The sequence below is a fragment of the Carassius carassius genome, chromosome 30 (genome assembly GCF_963082965.1).
Source record: "Carassius carassius chromosome 30, fCarCar2.1, whole genome shotgun sequence".
Taxonomy (NCBI): domain Eukaryota; kingdom Metazoa; phylum Chordata; class Actinopteri; order Cypriniformes; family Cyprinidae; genus Carassius; species Carassius carassius.
The window spans coordinates 18791893-18808631 of NC_081784.1; the positions used below are offsets into that span (position 1 = coordinate 18791893).

The following is a 16739-nucleotide window of genomic DNA, read 5'->3' on the forward strand; positions in this document are numbered from 1 at the left end:
TTAGAATAGAGGTGCCAACATTTTTTATTCTGTTTAAAAAATATTTAAATAAAATAAAGATTTTTGGATTATGTAAGAAAATACTACGTATTTTAGTATTTCTGGGAAGTTTTATATTTAATTAAATGTGTCAGTTAGGGATAGGGAAATTAGAGAAAATTTAATAGCAATAGAGTGAATTTATTATTTATTAATTTTATTTTTTTTGTACAAAGGGCCAAAATTCAGATTTGGCTGATTGACGGCTGTGGGCTCAAAGTAAATGTTGCTTTATATCCATCATATTTTATTAAAGTTGACATTTATTAAAATCAAATTAACTTCTAACTCTTAAAAAAACAAAGTTAATTTCCCCCCTATTTGGTCATGACAGGCCAAAACAAAGAGCATCACATGCCAACTTTGGCATCTGTGCATTACATTTTGAAGAAAAAATGTAAATAATTATGGTTTGGAAATTTGAGCCAGATGTTGTATGTTATTTATTTCAGCTTTATTTCAATAAATAATGTTTAATACAAAAAAGGGTTTTATTTAACAGTAAACATTCACACACACATATATATTCTGTGTGTGTGTTTATATATAATATTCATTTTATGAAACTGTTAAAAACTCTTTTTGGAAAAATCTTTTTAAAATTGCTTTCATGGGCTGTCAGTAATATTCTATTGTGTTGTACTGCAATGAGTATTTTATGATTTATAGTTTCTACTTTGGATTGCATTTATTGTGGTTTTGTATTTTATTTGTTTGTAGCGCTTTGGGTTCTAGAAAAGTGCACCATAAATAAAATGTATTATTATATACTACTATTAATAGTTATTTGATTTTGTCAATGTATTAGTTTTGATAGGTTTCTAATTATACTTTATTTAGTTGCCAAAGCAACATTCTAATTTTCCTTTAGTTTTTTAATATATACACCGTACAGACCAAAGGTTTGGACACACCTTCTCATTCAAAGAGTTTTCTTTATTTTCATGACTATGAAAATTGTAGAGTCACACTGAAGGCATCAAAACTATGAATTAACACATGTGGAATTATATACATAACAAAAAAGTGAGAAACAACTGAAAATATGTCATATTCTAGGTTCTTCAAAGTAGCCACCTTTTGCTTTGATTACTGCTTTGCACACTCTTGGCATTCTCTTGATGAGCTTCAAGAGGTAGTCACCTGAAATGGTCTTCAAACAGTCTTGAAGGAGTTCCCCGAGAGATGCTTAGCACTTGTTGGCCCTTTTGCCTTCTGTCTGCGGTCCAGCTCACCCCTAAACCATCTCGATTGGGTTCAGGTCCGGTGACTGTGGAGGCCAGGTCATCTGGCGCAGAACCCCATCACTCTCGTTCTTGGTCAAATAGCCCTTCCACAGCCTGGAGGTGTGTTTTGGGTCATTGTCCGGTTGAAAAATAAATGGTCCAACTAAACGCAAACCGGATGGAATAGCATGCCGCTGCAAGATGCTGTGGTAGCCATGCTAGTTCAGTATGCCTTCAATTTTGAATAAATCCCCAACAATATCACCAGCAAAGCACCCCCACACCATTACACCTCCTCCTCCATGCTTCACGGTGGGAACCAGGCATGTAGAGTCCATCCGTTCACCTTTTCTGCGTCGCACAAAGACACAGTGGTTGGAACCAAAGATCTCAAATTTGGACTCATCAGACCAAAGCACAGATTTCCACTGGTCTAATGTCCATTCCTTGTGTTCTTTAACCCAAACAAGTCTCTTCTGCTTGTTGCCTTTCTTTAGCAGTGGTTTCCTAGCAGATATTCTACCATGAAGGCCTGATTCAAACAGTCTCCTCTTAACAGTTGTTCTAGAGATGTGTCTGCTGCTAGAGCTCTGTGTGCCATTGACCTGGTCTTTAATCTGAGCTGCTGTTAACCTGCGATTTCTGAGGCTGGTGACTCGGATGAACTTATCCTCCTCAGCAGAGGTGACTCTTGGTCTTCCTTTCCTGGGGCGGTCCGCATGTGAGCCAGTTTCTTTGTAGCGCTTGATGGTTTTTGTGACTGCACTTGGGGACACTTTCAAAGTTAACCCAATTTTTCGGACTGACTGACCTTCATTTCTTAAAGTAATGATGGCCACTCGTTTTCCTGTACTTAGCTGCTGTTTTCTTGCCATAATACAAATTCTAACAGTCTATTCAGTAGGACTATCAGCTGTGTATCCACCTGACTTCTGCACAACACAACTGATGGTCCCAACCACATTTTAAGGCAAGAAATCACACTTGTTAAACCTGACAGGGCACACCTGTGAAGTGAAAACCATTTCAGGTGACTACCTCTTGAAGCTCATCAAGAGAATGCCAAGAGTGTGCAAAGCAGTAATCAAAGCAAAAGGTGGCTACTTTGAAGAACCTAGAATATGACATATTTTCAGTTGTTTCACACTTTTTTGTTATGTATATAATTCCACATGTGTTAATTCATAGTTTTGATGCCTTCAGTGTGACTCTACAATTTTCATAGTCATGAAAATAAAGAAAACTCTTTGAATGAGAAGTTGTTTCCAAACTTTTTTGTACTGTATATATATTTTGCATTTATGATGTATGTAATTGTGGAGTTAACAATGTGGTGTGGTGTTATTAATTATTAAATTACTAATCTTGATTGGATATTGATGATTCTTCACTGTGATTTGTCATGTTGTTAAATGCAATGGAGTTTGTATACAATGTTGATGCCCCCGATGAAAATCATATGATTGAAACGTTGCTATTAAAGTATTTTTTATTGTTTTGCAAGTTGATAGTGTGTGGGATTTTCTTGTTTTCTCACCTTTATCTTGGTTAACATGTTTTTCAATTAGAGTACAGTATGTAGTGTATAGATGTGGTCAGATGTACGGAAATTTGGTAAAAATCCAATTTGACTTCTGCTCAGTACCTTGTGTGTGGTGATGAAGTCTAATAGTCGAGCATTTATTATGCTACAGAATAACTTTCCCAGGTTGCTGCTCACACAGATGTCCGTGTAGTTGTTAGGATCAAATTTATCTCTGTTTTTAAAGATTGGTGTTATCAAGCCTTGATTCCAGATGTCAGGGAAGTGACCGACACTTAGAATCACATTGAATAGATTAAGAATGGCCAACTGAAATTTACTGCTTGTGTGTTTTATCATTTCATTTAATATCCCATCAGGTCCAGATGCTTTTTTGAGTTGGAGGTTTTTGATTTTTTCTTTAAGTTCTTTATCAGTTATTGGGAAATCTAATGGGTTTTGGTTATCTTTGATTGCTAATTCTAGTTTTCACAATTGGTTGATTCTTTGGTTTTGTTTACAGTTTGTGTCTGTTTGTACTTCATTAAACAATGTTTGGAAATGATCAGTTTTTTTCAGATTGTTCCAGTTATTCCAAAATTGGTTTGTGTTCACTGACTTCTCAATTATTAGGGCCCGAGCACCGAGGTGCGAGGACCCTCTTGTATCTGCTTTGTTTATTATTATTATTGTGAGTTGTTTTTGGTTGTATTGTGCTTTTTTGGTTCTGAGTGTATGTTTGTATTGTTTTAGTGTTTCACAGTAAAGAAGGCGGATCTCTGTATAATTGGATCTCTGTGTTTCTGATTTGACAGTGTTCTCAGTTTTTTACGAGTAGTTTGGCAGTCCTGATCAAACCAATTTTTGGGTATTTTATTTTTTTCCAGATTTTGTTTTCAATTTGGATTGTTTTGCTGATTTTTCAAATATGTAATTTAAATCTTTGACCGCAAGATTGACACCTTCATTAATGTGAGCATAGATGTTATTTAGAAAGTTATCTATTCAATGTGTTGATGTGGTGGTGGAGTTTTGATTTGTACCAGATTATTTGTCCTCCTGAGTCTCTTCCCTGTCGCACTGTGTTGAGTTTTTGTGGTGGTAGGATGATTTCTCTGTAGTTGGGTGGGCAGTGGGTGATGGTGTCTGTCCTGCTCCATGTCTCCTGTAGAATTATAATATCCATCTCTTTGATGCTCTTCTGGAATTCAGTGTTTGAGCTCTTTAGCCCAAAGGCTGTTGAATTCAATCCTTGAATATTCCACATTGATATTGAGTCATTTTAAGAGTTCACGGTATAGAGTTCTTGTCTTGTTCTTGTTTTAAAAAATAGAGGTAATCCTTTTCTAGGCAGGTGTTTGTTATGCAGGTGTTTGCATGCTGTGTGGCCTCTCATGCTGTCAGCTGGGCACTGTCTCTCTGTCTCTCTCTCTCTCTATCTCTCTCTCTGTCTGTCTGTCTGTCTGTCTCTCTCTCTCTCTGTGTCTCTCTGTCTGTCTGTCTCTCTCTCTCTCTCTCTCTCTGTCTTTCTGTCTGTCTGTCTGTCTCTCTCTCTCTCTCTCTCTCTCTCTCTCTCTCTCTCTCTGACCGACAGCAGCAGCAGCATGGCGGCGATGGAGACACGGGAGTGCGAGACAGAAGGCTGCTGCAGCGAAGCGAAGCTCCAGTGTCCCACCTGCATCAAACTCGGAATTCAAGGCTCATACTTTTGCTCTCAGGTGAAGCACTGACACTTTTTCTTTAAGAAACAAGTGAAGCTCTCGGGTTTTGTAGCTCATGTCACGCTGCCGGCCTACGGGACTGTGCTGCTCAGCATTAGCTAGCTAACGTTAGCCGTCTTACATCACAATCAGACACTAATTCACACTATGAGCTTTGACGTTTACATCAAAGTGTTGTGCATGTTGATTTTCTGTATGACAAATCTGTCTTCGATCCTCAACCCTAAACACGGAGTGGAAATGTAATTTACGCGCTGTTTATATGCTCAGCGTGCTTTTAATGACTTGAGCTCAACGTGGCTCGCGTGCTGCTGCACATTTGTCAAATAAGTACATCAACCAATTAGGTTTTTTTTTCTTTCTTCAGTCTCTTAATAAAAGGATGCATAAATCTGTGCAGCCTGTAAGGAAATGTAACGTATAATTTTGCTGGTCACTTCTAGACTGTCTGTCGAATCCTACTGAGTTCCCTATATAGACAGCATTATTGGTATCACGTGTGTTTTATGAGTTACATGCCCAGGATGGACAAAAATGCTGTCAATGTTGACAGCTCACTGGGTTTTGAGATAAAACCAAGCAATGGCCAGCAAAGTGAGCTATCTACAGCATTTTTGGGTGCCATATGAGTGTTCATAGGCCTATACACGAAATTTTCGATCAATTAATGAGCCGCTGTAACTCACCCTCATGTGTTTCTAAACCTGTATGAATTTCTTTTCTCTGTGGATCGCCTCTGTGTTTTTATTTTCTTATACTGTGGTGTTCGATGTAATTTAGACCTCGACATTCTTGCGAATATCATCTTTTATATCCCAAGCTATAAGCTATACAAGAGTTTTTAATTTTGAGCAAACTATCCGTGTGATATTTAAAATGGGCAGAGGTTTGTTATATAGGCTATAATAGTTTTTATCATACTTTCTAATTGTTATGAAGTATATGCTTTAAGTTTATGTACTGCCTACTCAAATAAGAGGTGGAGCAGGACATACCTAAAGGTTCCTCTTTTCTTTTTTAATAACATATCCAATAGCCTTTAGTTTACATCACAGTTGTGATCCTTCATATATTGCGTATTTATTACTAAGTGGAATTTTTAGTAATAAATTTTTATTAAAGATTATTAAAGATTGCCACTTGTCTTTTATTAAAGATTATTAAAGATTGCCACTTGTCATCAAAATATTTTATCTATTTATTGGAAGAGTGTTAATAGTTTAATGAATTAAAATTAAGTATTAATTTTAATTAAATGCTAAAATATACAGCACGTTCAAAAGTTTGGGGTTGGTAAGAGTTTTTAAAAAGAACTGTTTTCTCTTAATATGTTTTAATGTAATTCCTTTCTGTTTCACACGATCCTTCAGAAATCATTTTCATATGCTGATGTTGCATGCGTAACTTGAGTTTTTTTGTGTTTTCAGGAATGTTTCAAAGGCAGCTGGGCCATCCACAAGCTGCTCCACAAAAAAGCAAGTATGTGTGTTTAATTCAGTCTCAGTGTTGAGTGATGTTCACTTCAGCATTTACATTTTGCATGTGGTGTACAAATCATTTCTTGCATAATGCCATACCATCATTAATATCTGGCTTTTCATTTGCAGAAGAGGACAAAATAAAAGATGAGGGAAAGAACTGTGTTGAGAAAGAAATCAACACCGACCCGTGGCCTGGGTACAGATACACTGGTAAACTGCGACCTCACTATCCACTGGTAAGGATGCAGCACACCAGGGATGGACATGATCACTGACAACACACATACATTACTATAGAACAAAACAAATGTATGCATTTCAAACATTGAATCTATTTTTCTTGTTTGTTTTCAGACCCCCAAGCGGCTTGTTCCTAGCAACATCCAGAGACCAGACTATGCAGATCATCCTTTGGGTAAGATTGCAAATCCCTTCACACATAAATTGGACCTCATTCTGTAAATGATGCCCTGCAAAACTCAGATCAACCTCTCTCATCTGGACTCGCTTTCTTGCTTCATGCCTTTTATCTGAGGCATTGCACTTTTCTAACAGACTGCCTTGTTCATTATTACGTTTGTGTTTAAAGTTTAAACCTTTGACCCTTGAAAATGGCCACTGATATACAAGCTTTTAAACTAATGGCCTCCATCTCATCAGCTAAAGAGTTGTTTGATTTTTAAAGGGTCCATATGATGCTTTTTGAAAGATCATTATTTTGTGTAACAGAATATGTTGACATGCTTTAATATTCGAAAATACATTATTTTTCAAATACTGTACAGTATTGTAGGTCCTATATGCCCTGCCTTTCTCAAACGCATAGTTTTTCTACAAAATCCCTCCTTCTGACAAGAGCAGTTTGGCCAACTGACCCAGTGCATTGTGATTGGCCGAACACCGCAAGCACTCATCGGAAATGTAACTTTCCAAAATCGCGAGCTTCATCTTGCGTGAACATTTGGGCGGCATTGTGCAAATATTTCCACATAGTGACTTAACTTTGATAAAGAATATCTCTATGGATTTGAGACTTTAGTCTTTGCAACTTTACAGATCTTATTTATGCACCAAGAGCTTGTAACACTCCAAAGAGAAAGGAAAAATTTAAATCGCATCATATGACCCCTTTAAATAGAGGAGTATTTACTGCAGTAGTGCATGTTTGACCAGATTAACCACAGTGCATCTGTATCATCATTACTGGAGTTTAATGCTCTCGTAATCATCCAATGATCCAACAGCATGTGAAAGACCATAAGTAGAATATATCTTTAGGTGCCATTCACATAGAATGCGCTTTTGTGTTGACAAAGATGAGACGTGGGCAGTGCAATAGGAAAAAGTGCAGGAAGATTGGGGTTGAACTTCTTTAAACCGTGTTTTTAGAATGCCGTTTCATGCATGAGACATTAGCGCAAGAGTCAAACGTGTCTATGTTTACATAGAAAAGAAAACAATGGAAAAGCAGCACAATCGAATGAAAACCTCTAAAGAAACTTAATCTACTGTAAGATATTTCATGTTTGCATCATGGTGACAGGCTGAAAGCTGCTGTTCATTGTTTTTACAGAACATTTATAGTTAATAATAGTCTACTGGAGTTATACCTTCAGTCATTTTGAATTTGAATTACCTTGACTTTTGAGATTTTTTTTTTAAAAGCATTTTCCTTGTATTAATTCTGAACAAATGTATAAGGCAAGTTTGTACAAGATGTAATTGTAATTCATGCATCTTTTTTGCAAAGATATTTAACAAGTGATTTGTTTAACGTTTACATCATGTTGACAACTTCATGTGTTCTGCTCTTGGAATAGATATAAATATTTTTTTTAATTCAAGGGTAGATAAAGAAAAAGTTACTTGAATCATGTTGTAGTTACATTTTCAAGTTGACTATTTAAAAATCAAGAATTGTTTAAACTTTCTGAAAAAAAAAAATCGAGATTTAATTTTTTTGATTATCGCCCAGCCCCAGGGTGAGACCAAATGCTTTAAGATGTGTTTCCAGTTTAGGTGATTTTATTTGTATTTATTTACTTAGCTAGTTAGTTGGATAGGGATCATGTCTAAAATGTTTCATATGCTGTTACATATGTGACCCTGGAAAGCATTTAGACACATAATCCACTCCTACTGTTACAGTTTGATTTCCATAAGTCCTTTTCGATTAGGACTACTTTTAACTTGAGGAGGTTTGGTAATTTCCTTGTCAGTAGGTGTTTTTTTTTTTGTTTTGTTTTTTGTTTTTTTTTAAATGTATATGTGGTCAATCTTTTCTGGATCAGGCAAATCAAGTTTAAAACTGCAATATTGTGTGAAATTACATTTTAAAATAACTGTTTTCGGTATTAATGTAAAAATGTAACTTGTTCCTGTGATGAAAAGCTGAATTTTCAGCAGCCATTTCCGCAGTCTTAAGTTTTACACGATCCTTCAGAAATCATTGTAATATGATGATTTGCTGCTCAAGAATCAATTCTTATTATGATCAATGTTGAAAACAGTCATGCTTAAAATTTTGTGGAAACCGGCGATACTTTTTTTTTCAGGATTTTTTATTATAAATGTCATACTGTCATTTTACATCAATTTAATGCATTCTTGCTGAATACAAGTATTAATTTTTTTAAAAACCCCAAACTTTAAACGTCAGTGTATAAATGGCACATTTTGGTGGTTTTTTTTTTTTTTTTATAAAAGACATTATTACTGACCTGCTAGTTACTCTGCTAGTACATCTGTGAACTGTGAAAATATATTCATGTGTACATGCTATGAAATGCATACATGTTTAAGTGTTCAAATACTCTTCAGGGGCTCTTAAACAATATTCATGATGGAAGGATATTTCAAACAATAATACAGTAGGTGTCTTCTAGTATAGAAGCAGCTCTCATGAATCACTGTTTTCTGAATAAATGCTCTTTTGTCCTTCATTAATGGATGCCGCAGAGTCTTCCCGTAAGTAACCATTAAGGTGGTGATTAGTTGGTATTAGGCTCTTATAGCTACAGTCTCTCTTTCCTCTGTTATTAGCTCATCCTTGAGTCTCTGCCCCTGGCTTTCAAACTAGAATAGTGATGTATTGAAAGTCTAAATGTCTTCAAAAGCATCCAATGGTTAGGTCAGGAGTGTGTGTGTATCTTTAATGTATATTCAGTAGGACTTCTATGAGAGAGTGTGTATGAGGGTGCTGAAATCACCTTATACATGTTTCCATTTACCTCTGTGTGTGTTTGGGGGTGGGCTGCTGCATTGTGTGTCTGAAGCTCTTCTCTTGCTCTCTGCAGCTGCAGAGGTTGGGTTGTTGGCAGGTACGAAGTCCCGCCGCTTCCCATGTGTGTTGTCCTCTTGTTTTAACAGTGTTACAGGGAGCGGTTTGCTCCGCAGTGGGTGTGTGACTGTATTTTTGTGAACGAGTGTGTGCATGGCTCTGTCTGTTTCTGCATGGCTGATGTAGTTATTAAGATGGGGCTAGAGGTGGGCGATATTTCCATAGTTGTATTTGTATATATATAGTTGTTTTTGTTTGGAATTCAATATGGTTGAGTGTTTAGATTATTATTATTATTTTTGCACATCCTGCTCTTTCTTTTCCATTATTCTGAATTCCTTTGCTGTTTGCGTGTAAATAAAGCAGTTTTGCCATTTGATAGCAATGCAACTGTATCTACCATGGTGCAAATGGTACACTACCAGTCAAAAGTTTGGTATAATCAAGATGTTTTTGAATGCTCGCCAAGGCTACATTTATTAAATACAGTAAAAGACAGTAATATTGTAAAAAATAATTATCATTAAAAAAAAAAAAGTTTTCTCTTATAATATATTTTAAAACATCATTTATTCCTGTGATAGCAAAGCTACATTTTCAGTCACATGTCCCTTCAGAAATCATTCTAATATACTGATTTGGTGCTCAGTTTATCACCAATGTTGATAATTGTGCAGCTTTATAATTTTATTGAAAATTATCGTTGTTGTTGTTAGGATTATTTGACGAAAAAGTTCGAGAGAACAGCATTTATTTGAACTAGAAACCTTTTTCAAGAATATAAGGGTCAAAGACGAAAAAGTGTTTAAGCATAAAAAAAGTGTAATACTGCTTTAAACTGTTGTAGTCCCCCCCGCCCCCCCCCCCCAAAAAAATTTTTTAAAAAGTTTTCTGTTTTATTTAATTGCAATTTTGTATTTGTTTTTCTGAGCAAAAAATAAATATCATAACTTTTCCCCTGATTTGCAGAAGACACCCAGTAAAATGTCATTCAGTGTAACAAGCTTGTCAGGCATATTTACAACAAAAATCAATTTATGACATATTAAAAGACTAATTACTTTCACCCCAAATACTAATGAGTTGTAATTTGACATTTTTAACATTTGCCACTATCCTAGGTTTTGCCCATTTGTCAGTAAGAATTTTGTACTAATTTAAAACACAATAAAATTTAGTATGCTCCATTATTCATTTAGATATTTTAATATGTACACGTCAGAATAAGCATGTTGTTTGAATTTTTGCATAAATATTGTGTTACACTGAATGACAATGTAACATTATTTCAACAAAATTTTGACATTTTATTCTCCAAAAACTTATTTAAAACCTTAAAAGTAGACATTTTACTTACATTTAATGTGCTTTCTATGGACACAAAATCACTTTTGTACATTTTTCTTGATGCGGACATCTTAACGTCTTAGACCCATAAATGGCTTAAAGGTCTCTTTTGATCAAAATGAATGATTACTTGCGGAACAAAAGTATTAATTTCTTGTAATTCAAGTATTAAAAGTATTCATTTCTTGGTAGTTTATGATGGTTTGCACATGAAATATTAAGCAGCAAAAAATGTTTTTCAACATTAATAATAAGAAGCAGCCAGTCAACATATTACAATCATTTTTGAAGGATATAGAAATAGACATTGGAGTAATGGCTGCTGTAAATTCAGCCTTACAATCACAGGAATAAGTTATATTTTATAATATATTACAATAGACCAATAAGTATTTTATGATGAGCATGAGAGACTTATTTCAACAATGTCAAAATTTTTTAATTATTGCAAACCTGACCGGTAGGGTATATAGAGTCTCTATCTTCACTGCCTCACAATATAAATATCGCCCAGCCCTAGCAGGAAGTGTCCGTGATTACGTCATTGCCAAACTGTCATGTCCCAGACCTCACTGGATCAGCAACCATATGCGTGTGTGTGTTTATCTGTAAGAAGTGGTTGTGTTGTCTTTATTAGTTGACTGGACACTGTGCTGTTGAGATTCTGTTGTGGTGAAGGTCAATAGGCAGAGCTAGTCCTTTTATTTGAGTGATCGTAAGATGCTTTTGTGGGTAGATGGGTATCTGTGCATTTTACTACTCCTCAATTTATCACTGCTTGCAGGAATGTCGGAGTCAGAGCAGACCATGAAAGGGACGTCTCAGATTAAGATCCTCAATGCTGAAGAAATCGAGGGGATGAGAGTTGTGTGCAAGGTAAACCAACATCATAACTTAACATATTATAACTTTGTATGTACTTGAAGAATAATAACGTGTGAAATGTAACCGTTGAAGTTTTGGGTGTTGTGAGAGCCATTTTCTGCCTCTGTTTGATCACTGATTGTTCTGCCGCCTGTCAAGTCTATCACAAGTACACAAAAAAGATTTGAATAGTTAAACATAAAGAAAATCTGTTTCATTCAGCTGGCTCGAGAAGTCCTTGACATTGCTGCTATGATGGTGAAACCTGGAGTGACGACGGAGGAGATCGACCATGCTGTGCATTTGGTACATATTCACACTTTTTTCTTTTTATAATCCTAAATATTGCAAAGTAGTAGTCTGATCAGTGCAGAATGTTTAAATAGAGATTATTTTAGGGAAATATGAAATTTCTTATGCATTCAAATGAAAAAAAAATCTTTATTTGTTTCTAAATCAGTCGTTCTCAACATTTTCGACTCCAAGGTCCAATTTGTCCCTCCTATTTAAGCTTTACATCTGGTACTTTTGTTAGGATAATAATAATAAAAAAAAAATCAATAATATGTTGCCAGTTTAATATTTAGCACTTTAACATTGTTAATGCAACCCTCTACGGACACCTTGGGAATTGAATCACCACTGGCTGGTAAATTTCTTAATTTGCTAATGGCAAACGATTTGTCCATATTTGTTGGTTAAGGCATGTACAGCGAGGAACTGCTATCCCTCACCTCTGAACTACTACAACTTTCCCAAGTCCTGCTGCACCTCTGTCAATGAAGTCATCTGTCATGGGATACCTGACCGCCGTCCCCTCGAGGAGGAGGACATACTGAATAGTATGTATTAGCATACATGTAAAAATAGTAGTATATGTATGCATCTTACTTGCAGGACTTTTATGGGAGATCTAGTTTTTGCACTCGAGGGCTGTTATAAAGCGATATAAACACCCTCCCTCTATATTGACATTATTTTTCATATCTCTGTTAGTCCAGATATCAGATAGACATTCACTGGACATTCGAGATTTGTGTGAATGTTTTTTCCACATGTTCGCATTTCTGTGAATGCATTGGCTTGTTCTTGCAGAACTCTGTCCAGACTGATGTTATTTCCTTCTGCTCAGTTTACGTTCCATTGTCAAAATGCGACATTATTAAAGCCGTTTATTCCTGTTATTGTCATAATAGATAAGTATAAGAAACTAATGACCAGTGGCATGTAGATCTCTTTATTCCTTGCTACATGTTTTGCCATTGGTCACCTTAATTTAAATCTCATAGGCTACAGCACAGAGAACAACTACTATTTACATTTAATGCCAAATTTACAACAAACAGACCTTATGTTGAAGATCCTGAGCCAGATGGAAACTAAAGCCCCCTTCTTTTTTTGCTTTATCACAAATTGTGAACGTCTGTGCAAAGGGTTTCTGTTAAACAAGTACTTTGGTCATAATAGTAGCTCAAAGCATAATCATATTTTGTCGGTTTGTGTAGTTTTTCTACAGAGTTCAGAGTAACATATGCAGAAATAATCTTTAAAAGGTAAATCGCACTGAATGCTGTATGTTCTCTTGGCTAATCATATGTAATTTTTTCCCCCTGTAGTCGACATAACAGTTTACCACAATGGTTACCATGGGGATCTGAATGAAACCTTTTTCGTGGGTGAAGTAGATGAGGGAGCCAAGAGATTGGTTCAGACCACTTATGAATGTCTAATGCAAGCCATTGACTCTGGTGAGTATGAAAGCACATGCAAATAACACTAAACCATTCAACAGACTCCATGTGAATTGAGTTTATTCATTTTTGTTGGGCTAGATCATGTAGTGGACAGTGTGTTTGTGTGATGTACACTAATGATCTTTACAGGTACAGAGGGATATCTTTGTGACCTGAAAAAGGTTTTTTCTGTCTTGTGTCTAGTGAAGCCTGGTATCCGTTATCGTGAGCTGGGAAACATCATCCAGAAACACGCGCAGGCAAACGGTTTCTCTGTGGTACGTAGCTACTGTGGCCACGGCATTCACAAACTGTTCCACACGGCACCAAACGTACCGCACTATGCCAGTGAGTAACATCTTGTCAAAAACACACCGTCTGAATGATACAAGCATTGCACACTGAGATGTAATTGAACCTGCAGAAAGCTTGTACACTTAAAGCTTGTACTGTCCTTGTTTTATGTATTTTTACAGAGAATAAAGCAGTAGGAGTGATGAAACCTGGTCATGTGTTCACTATTGAGCCCATGATCTGCGAAGGTAAACAGACAACTCACTAAATTATTTTCTGAAATCTTAATTGTGCACTTTTTGTTTAGAAAAAAAAAGGATTTCTTAAAAAAATAGGACTGTCAAAGTTAACGCATTCAAACATGCAATTGTTTTGTTCGTTTACAATACCCTTCAAAGCTTTAGGGTCTGTAAGATTTTAACTTTGTAATAAAATAATACTTTTATCCAGCTAGGATGTATTAAATCGATCATGTGTGTTTGTTACAAAAGATATCAATTGCTGGGTTTCCATCCAAATTTGCGAATTTAACTTGTGCGAAAAATTGGAATATCGCAAAAAACAATTGCGAACAAGCACCGTTTCCATCCAACGAGTCAAAGAGAACAAAATAATCTCTTCCTGTTAAACTAGCACTATACATCACTAAGAAAAGTAGGAGAAGCTACAGAATATATACATTTTCCTATATAATTTCTTGCACCTCAGAACGAGCAGATGAAACACAATGAATTCAGTTATTGCTTTCGGATGAGGATGCTGCTGTTTGGGAACACAGTCGTTTAATAGTTCTGGGAGGAAATTAAACAGAAATACTTTGACAGATTTTGATCGGGCATTTCCGAATGACCATATAACAACATTTTAGATGCTGTGGAACAAGATCAGTCCGCAGGTTAGTCAGGATTTACCGTCACGTAGTGCAAAGTCGCATGATTTTTTTTGTTTTTTAATGCGCTTAGAGGAATTTATTTGCAAAATGTATTTCCATCTCCCATTATTCGCATTAACTCTTTTCGCACAAGTCAAAAACCACCTCAAGCAAGTGTAAAAATGTTTTTGGGAATTAAGGCATTTTTATTAGAAATTCAGCATATCCATCACTCGATTCTGATGTGATTACTTAAAAATGGGCCTAAAACCAGGGTGATGGAAACTCACATTATTTCTAATAAATACTGTTCTTTTGTACCTTCTGTTTGTTGAAGAGTCCGGAAAAAAAAATGTCTCAAGGTTTTACAAAAGAATTAAGCCATTTGGTGCTCAAATTAATAAATTGAACTCTTTTCAAAATTCAGTTTCTTGAGCAGCAAATCAGCACTTTAGAATTATTTCTAAATCATGAGATGCTGAAAACTGAAGTAATGATGCTGAAAATTCAGCTTTGCCTTCACATAAATCAATTACATTTGAAAATAAATTCAAATAGAAAACTGTTATTTCATTGTAAAAATATTTAGCAATATTACTGATTTTACTGTATTCCTGTTCAAATAAATGCAGTCTTGGTGAGCATGAAGCTTATGTAAAAAAAAAAAAAAAAATCTTACAAACCCCAAACGTTTGAAAAGTAGTGTAAAACAAAACTTTACCTTTTTTATAAGCACATAGTTCCTGTGTATCATGCACACAAACTGTTCGACCTGACAATTGCGCATGCAAGTTTAATTCATTTAACAAATACCGTTAACTATACAAATGTGAGATTTGATGTGATGAAATATTGTAATCAGTTGAATATTAAAGAGTCTTTTCTATGTATAGGTGGGTGGCAAGATGAGACGTGGCCAGATGGTTGGACTGCAGTCACTCGTGACGGTAAACGCTCGGCCCAGTTTGAGCACACGCTCCTCGTGACGGAGACAGGCTGTGAAATCCTCACACGTCGCCTTGAGGATAATGGCCGTGCTCACTTCTTGTCCCAAATGTAGGATGGTGGGGGTCATATGAGCCCCATTCTGCAGTGGAGGATACAACAGCTGCGCCCCATATCACCAGTCAGCCAATCAAACAGTGGTTCTCTGTTGGGCAGGAGACGATTGGCCATGTGGCCGTGACTAGATTTGGGCAGGAGGTGGAGATTTTTTAACTTCTGAATGTGTCACCTGACAGTCACATTAATCAGCTTGGATCTGAGTAAATTCTAAGGCATTGGCCTTTAACCTGGTTACAGTGCCACCACACCTTGTCTACACGGCAGAGGTATCTGTGTGAGTTTTTTGTGTGTGTGCACCTGTGTCTTTGAGAGAGAGAGAGCACGTTGACACTGTAAGGTTTGCTGTCTCAGTCTGCTTCAGTGTGTTTGTCTGCCTGGTTCGTTGCAGTGTACCGTGTATTTTTTTTGTTAGCCATTCTTTGGGTTCGAGATGCAATGAGTGGATGTGATAAAACACTGGAGTTTCTCCAAATCTTATCAAATGTTGATTGAGATATGAAAACTCTTTACAGCTAAAAGAGTGCCTCGAAACGTTATTGAACATTGTACAAATGTTTTTCATGAACTTCTACCAGTGTCGTGTTTGAGTGACTGTGTCTATGAACACCTTGAGAAACATTAGCTTTAGTATAATAGTTTAATTATGTTTTGCCTGTTTGATGGCCTTTCTGAAATGTCCTTTCACTGCAGTCATCCTTAGTCAATGAAAAATATGATATTTGTTTGTCTTTGGTTATTTAATGCCACTTAAAGAGCAATGCGAAAATCTGAAAAGGAGTTGGGGGCCTCTTTGTCTATTTGATCTCATTAAATCAGTTTCACTGTTTCAGTATTCAAGCTGAATTAAAGTATATTTTCTCCTTTGGGTTTTTTTTTTTTTTTTTTTTTTTTTGTTACAACAAATGCCAAACGTCAGGCAATCATCACAAAGGAAAGAAATTTTAGCAATGACTTGTGAAAGCAACTGAAAAGATCATCCAAAGAGATTCATATGTATTGAATTGTTGTTCGTTTTTGATGAAACTATTCAGTTTTTAGCCAGGCATAAGATTTGTTCCATCACTTAAAGGTACAATTTACTTGTAAATACTTAATTACTTAATTACTTGTAAAATTGTAAATCATGAGAAAATTCCCATTATAAACAGTGACACGGGGCAGTGCAGTCGCCTGTCAATGACGTTAGTTACCCTTTGTTACCGCCTTTACTGACGTAACAGTGTCGTGGACAAATGTGGAAGTAGCTTCGCGACAAACTTCAACTAGAAAGAGATGCCGCTCTCGCTTGTGTTTTAC

The 16739-nt window shown here is 36.0% G+C and overlaps 1 protein-coding gene across 2 annotated transcripts; it reads left to right on the forward strand.

Moving 5' to 3' along the window:
• The first annotated feature begins 4366 nt into the window (after positions 1–4366).
• Positions 4367–16306, forward strand: LOC132110818 (methionine aminopeptidase 1). Of its 2 annotated transcripts, XM_059517793.1 has the most exons (12): positions 4367–4505; positions 5936–5987; positions 6116–6225; positions 6344–6404; positions 9286–9309; positions 11401–11492; positions 11703–11786; positions 12184–12322; positions 13097–13228; positions 13418–13561; positions 13690–13755; positions 15272–16306. In XM_059517793.1, the coding sequence occupies exons 1-12, from the start codon at positions 4392–4394 to the stop codon at positions 15436–15438; spliced, it is 1185 nt and encodes a 394-aa protein (XP_059373776.1). In that variant the 5' UTR covers positions 4367–4391; the 3' UTR covers positions 15439–16306. The 2 variants fall into 2 exon arrangements, with proteins under 2 accessions (XP_059373776.1, XP_059373777.1); XM_059517794.1 differs by lacking the exon at positions 9286–9309.
• The last annotated feature ends 433 nt before the right edge of the window (positions 16307–16739 follow it).